The sequence below is a fragment of the Hemibagrus wyckioides genome, linkage group LG12, assembly GCF_019097595.1.
Source record: "Hemibagrus wyckioides isolate EC202008001 linkage group LG12, SWU_Hwy_1.0, whole genome shotgun sequence".
NCBI lineage: Eukaryota > Metazoa > Chordata > Actinopteri > Siluriformes > Bagridae > Hemibagrus > Hemibagrus wyckioides.
Genome location: NC_080721.1, coordinates 3,845,847 through 3,854,284, shown reverse-complemented (window position 1 = coordinate 3,854,284; position 8,438 = coordinate 3,845,847). Strand labels below are relative to the sequence as shown.

The 8,438-nt window shown below is 43.4% G+C and overlaps 1 protein-coding gene across 2 annotated transcripts; it reads left to right on the top strand.

Annotated features, from left to right (window-relative positions):
- Nucleotides 1-261: 261 nt before the first annotated feature.
- Nucleotides 262-6,908, top strand: tmem222b (transmembrane protein 222b). Of its 2 annotated transcripts, XM_058404833.1 has the most exons (6): nt 262-417; nt 834-918; nt 1,361-1,392; nt 1,497-1,593; nt 1,716-1,846; nt 5,876-6,908. In XM_058404833.1, exons 1-6 carry the CDS (start codon nt 299-301, stop codon nt 5,961-5,963), a joined length of 552 nt encoding a protein of 183 aa, XP_058260816.1. In that variant the 5' UTR covers nt 262-298; the 3' UTR covers nt 5,964-6,908. The 2 variants fall into 2 exon arrangements, with proteins under 2 accessions (XP_058260816.1, XP_058260817.1); XM_058404834.1 differs by lacking the exon at nt 1,716-1,846.
- Nucleotides 6,909-8,438: the final 1,530 nt, after the last annotated feature.

Sequence of the window (8,438 nt, the reverse complement as noted above, 5' to 3'; positions counted from 1 at the left end):
TGCTGTGTGTGTGTGTGAGAGAGAGAGAGACAGAGAAAGAGAGAGAGAGAGAGAGAGAGAGAGAGAAGCCACACGGAAAAGTAGTTCCTATTCTTACGTACAGCTTTTTTTTTATTATTTTATTTTTTTGCCACATATACGATATACATTTAATCTGATGAACAAATAAACACATGATATCAATTATTTTTTAATGTGAAACTTTCTTAAAATCAGAGAAGCAGCGCCTCAGTATCACTCCGCCAGTCCCCAGCCGCAGACCGGAAGCGGCTGGTGAGAACTTCCGGTTTTCACGGTAATGGCGGATGTTGTTGAAATAGAGTCGGTGAAGAATTATCAAATAGCGTTTGAGAAGATCGACCTGAACACCAGTCGATATCCATACTGTATCGTGTGGACACCGATCCCTGTATTATCGTGAGTTTTTTTCTTCCTCTACTAGAGTTTTCTTGTTCAAAAATACTTTTATTTGGCTGAAACTGCTAACACGGAAGCTACAACGAGTCAGAAATGTGGAGAAACGCGTCACTTCCTGTGTGACAGCTGTCAACTACAGCCCCAAACAGCTGGAAGGGTAGGAGAGAGTGAAATCCAGATGTTCTGTGGTGTTTCGGTGTCTGTACCATGTTGTGTAAAGATCCACAGTGAGTCTGTCCGAAGCTCTATTCGGACGGCATTAGTTTATCTACAGGAAATAATGACCCCAGAGGAGCTCCACTATAATAAGAACTGACCCCTAGGACCACATGTCCACTTCATTCGGTCTGAGAGTGACATTTTCTTACACACAGTGACACTAAAAGACACTAAACCGCCCTTTTTGTTTGTTTCAGATGGCTGTTTCCATTCATTGGTCACATGGGGATCTGCACGTCTGCGGGCGTGATCCGTGACTTTGCTGGACCTTACTTCGTATCGGTGGGTTTGTAGATTAATAATAATTGTAGGATTAATATCATTATAACTAACAGATGTGATCACGAATCCTGGAGCAACCTGCTGAGTCTACGCTCAGAGCGCTGTCTCTCCTCTACTGCATGCATCAGCTTATAGACCATCTCTGTGATTGACAGGAGACACTGAGTAAGCCCCGCCCACCCATTAGATAGATAAAGTATCTATCTATCTATCTATCTATCTATCTATCTATCTATCTATCTATCTATCTATACATGTATATATATAATAGGTGGGCAGGGCTTACTCAGTGTCTCCTGTCAATCACAGAGATATGCATGCAGAAGAGGAGAGATAGCGTTTTCCTCTGAGCTTGTGGCTCCGCCCCCTGAGCACAATCATGTGGAAGAAATCCAGGAAGCATGGTAGAGGAAGTCTCACTGTTGTATGTGTTGTGTTGCAGGAAGACAACATGGCGTTCGGAAGACCAACAAAGTGAGTTCAAAGTAACTTTTATAAAATAGTCCGTTTTAGTTTGTAAAGTAAATCCTTTAGATAACATTCTACATCCAGATGTTCAGTAAGATGTTTCTGCTCAGGTACTGGATGCTGGACGTCAGTAAAGTTTATGCTGGCGGCTCCAACGCCTGGGACACGGCAGTTCGTGACGCTTCAGAGGAATACAGGCACAGGATGGTAAAGTGCATTAGTGTGTGTTTACTGTGTGTCCTGTATTCACTGCCACACACACACACACACACACACAGGTTTCCATAGCGACAGTAAATCACTTGCTTTCCTTTTCGTTCTTTCTTCAGCACAACCTCTGCTGTGATAATTGTCACTCGCACGTGGCCATGGCGTTGAACCTCATGCGCTACGACAACAGCACCTCATGGAACATGGTGAACGTCTGTCTGTTCGCCCTCCTCAACGCCAAACACGTCAGGTGAGGGGGACGCAGAGCCGGGGGTGGGGTCAGATAGAAATCCACGTCATTCAGTGGAATCAGGATTTTACTGGTGCACACATGATGTTTGTGGGTCTAGCGGGGGGCGGGGCTGGATTTTATTTATTTTTATTTATTTTTATTTATTTATTCAATTTTTTATTGGATTTTATTAGCCAATTATTATATTTATTCAACAGACAGTTAGACCTCATTCCTATTAAGATTTCATTCTCTTTAAGACCTTGTTCCTTTTAAGACTTTATTCCCTTTAAGACCTCGTTCTCTTTAAGACCTCGTTCTCTTTAAGACTCCGTTCCCTTTAAGTCTTCATTCCCTTTAAGATTTCATTCCCTTCATGACCTCCTTCCCTTTAAACCTCCTTCCCTTTAAGACCTCATTCCCATTAAGACTTCATTCCTTTAAGACCTCATTCCCATTAAGACCTCATTCCCTCACTCATAAGCAAGGTTGTGGACTAATCCCCTTAAATCAGTCTGTTACATTTCCTTTTTCTGTTAAAGCTACTTTAGTCTACTTAAAGATTAACTCTCTAACCGTTAAGTATTTAATTTCTTAAGATCTTAAGCCCTTCTCTGTTCCTGCTGATGTTCTGTAAGCTCCAGGAGCTGCAGTGGACCTGTAGAGAAAATGACCGATGTGACCACAGGCTTCCTGACCGGAGCGAGTTCTTGCCACCCCCCCACCCCCCAACAGTTTTCACAACCACTCGACCATCATTTTTTATTTGTCATGTGCTGCATGTCTAATCAGGTTACTTACTTGTGTGCAAGTTTTAAAATCAGCTATATAGAGAGTGCTGTAGAGGGAGAGAGCAGTGAGTTATTTCCCCAGTCTGATGCTGGATGTGAAGCTCTTGATTTTATGTCCTGTGCCGCTGACAGACCATTGAATTATTGCCTGAATGTTCCTATTAAAGTGGCCGGTCGGTGTATGTTTGTGCCTTAAATTGCATTCACACATTCATAAGAATTTTTACTTGTCTCTTCCAAGAGGTGTCTCACCGCAGCATAACAATCAGAACTAATCCCCAGAAAGCCTGTGATGCCAGTAAGAGGCGGTTTTCTCCTCACCTCCACCCCTGAGCCGTTCCCCAGACGCTGAAGTGACCGTTGTTAACATTTCTTTAGGATTTAGAGGATTTCTGCTGTTATAGATTTGCTTGTGTTTGCTGGATCTGCGTGCCGCCTCGCTGATGAACGTGTTGTATGAAGCTGATGGACATTAAAGGGATTCGTGTGTCAACAGCGAGCAGCTTTTAAACGCAGAGTCAACAAGCTGACAGCAGGTGCAGTGGCCAGCTGCCGTCTAAATGACCGAGCGGGGAATAATAGAAGGTGGAGTTACGTTAATGGAAGAAAAGAAAGAAAATGTCAGTTGTCCATTAAAGCTGTTTTGATTTGCGGCTCTATCTGAACTCGTTAACGTTTATCCCACAATGAAATGCGTCGCTGTTGTGAGACGATCCGAGACGTACGTTTAATAGCTTATTGTGTTATTGTGTCATTTTAAAATGAAAAAATATAATGAGTAAATAATCCTCACTTTAATTTCTGCAACATTTATAAGAGATTAACTTCATTATTTTCCTTCTAACGGCATTTTTATTTCACGTTCCAGTGTTGTTATTCTCCTTAAACTTTCGCCTTATATAGTGAAGCTCTCCATGTTCCACCAAAACCAGCTCTGATCTCCACAAGACCCTCTGAAGGTGTGCTGTGGAATCTGCAGAATTCATGGATCTGACGAGAATGTCCAGCACATCCCACAGACACCTGATCAGATCTTTGTCATGTTCCTCACGTCGTTCCTGTTCACACTGTGTTAGGTAGCATCCTCCCGATGAAAGATGATGCTGATGTTAGGGAACACCGTTACCGTGGAGACGTGTACTTGGTCTGCAGCAATGTTTTGGTAGGTGATTCCTGTCAAGATAACATCCAAGTTTCCCAGAAGGTTGTCCAGAGCATCACACCACCTCCACCAGCTCACATTTTTCCCTTATTGCCTCCTGGCTTCATCTCTTCCCCAGGTAAAATACACACACACACACAGCCTTCCACATGATGTGGGGGGAAAAAAAACATGATTCATCAGACTCCTTCATCCATTGCTCCATGGTCCAGTTCTGATGTCCAGTGTAGGAGTCATGTGTGGTGTCCAGGAGTCGGCATGGTCACTATGCAGCGCCGTAAACACCAAGCTATGATGCTCTGTGTGATCTTTATGATCGTTTGTGCTACAGTTGCTCTTCTCTGGGTTCAGATCAGACAGACGTCTCTCCCCACGTGTATCAGTGAGTCTCCATCAGCAGTTCACGTCAGTGTTCTGAGGGTCAAACCTGAGGAAATTTTAGGACACCAAGCAGAATCCTCAGCAGCTTTTATAGCCCTGCGATTGAGGGCTCATCATCTCTGGGTGAACAGAACAGCAAGAGAGCCTTGTCCAGGCCAGGGTCATCAGGAGGCTCCACATAATCATTAAGGAGAACATCCATACCAACACGGATGCATCCGGAATGCAAAACTACAACAAAGCCCACAGTCCATCAGACTGCAGAAGCAGCTTGCCCTCTGACCTCGAGAAGTGTCCAGTTTTACCCCAGTCTGTTCACACACACATTAATGACTCATGGCTCATTACCGAGTCTGCTTTCTACACGTCTGTGTCCAGAACGTCCAGCAGTAAACTCTAGAGTCCTGTTTATTGTCATTTCCTGTCCTCCAGCGCTTGTCCAGCAGTTTCAAAAAAGTTTGAAAATCTTTAAAGGATCAGTATTACTGCCGACTGAACCGACACTGGAGACACTTCCAGAAACGCTACACAAACATCAGGTCAGAAAACTTGAAAAAAGTCACATTGTACATTCACTACAGCAGTGTGTTTCTTCCTCACACGCTGCGTGCTCTGTAGGACGAGGTGTTGGAGCAGCTGGTAAAGCCTCCCTCAGGGCTGTTTTCTGTGTGTTCTGGAAATATGAGTTTCTATATTTAGTGCATCTTCAAGACAAACCAGGTCCTGAATAAAGTCAAATGATAAGAAATGGTATTGAAAACACATCAACTTCGTACCTGTGTGAGTGAGAGAGAATGTGTGTGTGTGTGTGTGTGTGTGAGAGAGAGAATGAGTGTGAGAGAGAGAGAATGAGTGTGTGTGTGAGAGACAGAGAGAGAGAATAAGAGTGTGTGAGAGAGAGAGAGAGAGAGAGAGAGAGTGTGTGTGAGAGAGAGAGAGAATGAGTGTGAGTGAGAGAGAATGTGTGTGTGTGTGTGTGAGAGAGAGAATGAGTGTGAGAGAGAGAGAATGAGTGTGTGTGTGTGTGTGTGAGAGAGAGAATAAGAGTGTGTGAGAGAGAGAGAGAGAGAGAGAGTGTGTGTGTGTGAGAGAGAGAGAATGAGAGTGTGAGAGAGAGAATGAGAGTGTGTGTGTGTGAGAGACAGAGAGAGAGAATAAGAGTGTGTGTGAGAGAGAGAGAGAGAATAAGAGTGTGTGTGTGAGAGAGAGAGAATGAGTGTGTGTGTGTGTGTGTGAGAGACAGAGAGAGAGAATAAGAGTGTGTGTGTGTGTGTGTGTGTGAGAGAGAGAGAATAAGAATGTGTGTGAGAGAGAGAGAGAATGAGTGTGTGTATGTGAGAGAGAATAAGAGTGTGTGTGAGAGAGAGAGAATGAGAGTGTGAGTGAGTGTGAGAGAGTGTATATGTGTGAGAGAGAGAGAATGTGAGTGTGTGTGTGTGAGAGAGAGAGAGAGAATGAGAGTGTGAGAGAGTGTATATGTGTGAGAGAGAGAATGTGAGTGTGTGTGTGTGTGTGAGAGAGAGTAAGAGTAACTGTATCCTCTCTGACCGCTCAAAACTGGTTGTTTTCCTCTCATCTTCATCATGAAGGCTACACGAATACACAGGTGTTCCTAATAAAGTGGCCTGTCTGAATTTAAGACCGTGTGGTTCTTATTCACCATGTATCGTTTCTAATAATAACAATTCACCCCAGTCTGTCTCTCTCCTGCAGCTGCACCGGCTTTCTGAAGACCTGGTTGCCCTTCATCATACTCTGCAGCGTCATCGTGGCTCTGGCTCTCTACATGAACTTGCGATGACCACACCGGGGGTCGTACGTGAAAAGAGGGCCATAGAGACCCGGTGGAGATCCCGGTTCAGACCATGACGTGGGACTCGAACTACCGAACGTGGGGCGGGACTACACCGGACAACAGACTGGTCCGCATGCAGATGAGGAACGTTCCAAAACCTAATCTTAAGCCTGAGACGTGAAACCCATCACACGGGTTCTCCAGCATGTTCTCAAACGCTCGTCTTCCAAAGTGTGAAATCAGTGGTGCTGATTTATATCTGGATCATTATTCTGTCCCACAATCATAACACTCTTCGTTTAGACAATTTAACGTCACTAATTTGCAGAATTTTGTCTTCGTGTTTTCAACAGCATTAGTGTCCAGGTCATTTTATATACACACGCACAACGGTCAACACCAGGAGTATTTTTGATCTTTATTGCTGTAGCATCACCGCTCCTGGTCTTTCTGTCTGTAGAGAAAATCATTGCTCTCCTCGTGTCCATGTGGGTTTCCTGTGGACTGGATTTTCACCCGGTGGTCTCCTGCTCCGGTCACTTTCATAGTAATTCTACTGACCAGTAAAGAAATGATGTTTGAAATGATAGTTAACCACCAAAATTAGCATTAGATATAATTTATTGATCCCATGAGGGAAATTTTTGTCAGTAACAAGATACACACAAAATATCAAATTTAAAATAAAATTATTTAATCTTAATTAATATTCTCTATACTGATATCCTTATCAATGGCATCTATAGAAGAAAATTCTGCCTCATCACACCACAGATGATCAAACTGAATCGGTTTCCTTTAAAACACGTACACCTCATTTCCAGGATATGTGTGTGTGTGTGTGTGTGTGTGTGTGTGTGTGTCAGTTTGCACGCCAGTAAAAGCACAACTCTGTTCTTCCTGTAAAGAAGAAATATAAAATGTTTTAATAAACTTCTTTAAATAAAAACACACAGAAACGATATCTGTAGTTCTTCTTCCCGGCCTGAGGGACGTCCTGACGTGTCCTCGTGAAACGTGCGCTTTTGTATTATATACAGAGTTTATTCTGACCATTATGTCAAGCCTGGTTTTGTTTGCTTTTCTCTATTGTACATATTAACACTGCATTCGGTTTCAAACCCTAAACGTAATCCTACACCAGGACCAGGATACCAGATCCATCTCTACGGTTCCTGAATAAAATCCTGCCATTGTTGCCATTGAATCAGACAGGAGAATTCCACGGGCTCTTTCCTCCTCACCCCCTTCGCCGAATAGCCGTCTCTTTCACACTCGCTCGTTCTTTAGAACAGCAGGTAGCCGGGGTTTAGTCAGCTCTTCAGACGTTCTTGCTAAAGATCTTCAGTCTCCTTGAGTGTGTGAGGAGAGCGGCCCCTGCTGGTTCCGGATACACAATAATCACTATCATCTCGAACGTCTTGGTTTAGGTTAAACTCATGGTCCTGTCCAAGAGAAGGTGGTTCTGGTTACCATGGATACAAGTCCCATTGGTCAAAATGGAATCACCTCACCCTCCTTCACACTGACACAAAGATGGTGACCAGTGTAGGCTGACTGAATCAGAAATTCGACTGAATAGAACCCCTTGTAGCTCATCCACCTCGGGAAGGTTCTGAGATGTTCTTCTGCTCAGATATAAAGAGTTAACAATTTTAACCCACTTTCCTTCTCTCACAAATAAGGTAATTTTCTGACTGGTCAGTGGTTTGAGATGTTTCTGGAGTTTGAGTGAATTATTTCCAAAGATTTGTACGAGTTCCCATAAAGCATGATACCAAACCCTGAACTCCAAGGAACACTCCATGATCAAACAGTAGGAAGATATAGATCTGAGCGAAGGAAATAAAACCATGTCGAAGCTTTCCATCTTCTCAGGAGCTCCATCATGAATCCGAAGAAGGACCAGGAGAACATCTGTTAGAGAGAGCTGAAGACTTTTCTCCATTCTTTTGATATAATGCGAGAACACCATCCAGGCTAAAACCAACCACATGCTGAGGAGAAGGTGTTCATCAGCAGGATCTGAGAAACCGGTTCGAGCTGAACGGATGACGGATGGAGCAAAATACGAGGAGAATTTCTAACGAGAAGTTAGAAAATAAAATGTGCTCAATCCAGAGCATTGATCTTCATCCTGAGAAGGAAGCTCTAGAGAAGAGAAGAGTTGCATAAAGGAGCTCTTCGTGGTCAGTTTATTAGGAATGCAGAGCCAGGGGGTGCCAATACTAGAATGCTAGAATACTAGCTTATTGCAGTGCATTTTGTGAATATCTTTACTAAGAGGATAATTAATGCACTCTAGTGATTTGCTTTTAAAAAATGTTTTGTCCAGGTTTTTAACATATCCAGGGTGAAGAGCAGAAAACACTGATACTGACCCCAGTACTGGACCGCACGTGACGTCAATGCCGTGCAACTTTTTTTTTTGTTTGTTAGTTTTTAACTTGTGATTTGTGTATTTTGGGTTATGTGTTCCTC

Bases quoted from the DNA above. Each gene is read 5' to 3' on its own strand.
- tmem222b (XM_058404833.1), top strand. From the start codon at position 299: ATGGCGGATGTTGTTGAAATAGAGTCGGTGAAGAATTATCAAATAGCG. The intron at 418-833 runs GTGAGTTTTTTT...TGTTTGTTTCAG, and splicing joins ACACCGATCCCTGTATTATC to ATGGCTGTTTCCATTCATTG. The intron at 1,393-1,496 runs GTGAGTTCAAAG...GTTTCTGCTCAG, and splicing joins GCGTTCGGAAGACCAACAAA to GTACTGGATGCTGGACGTCA.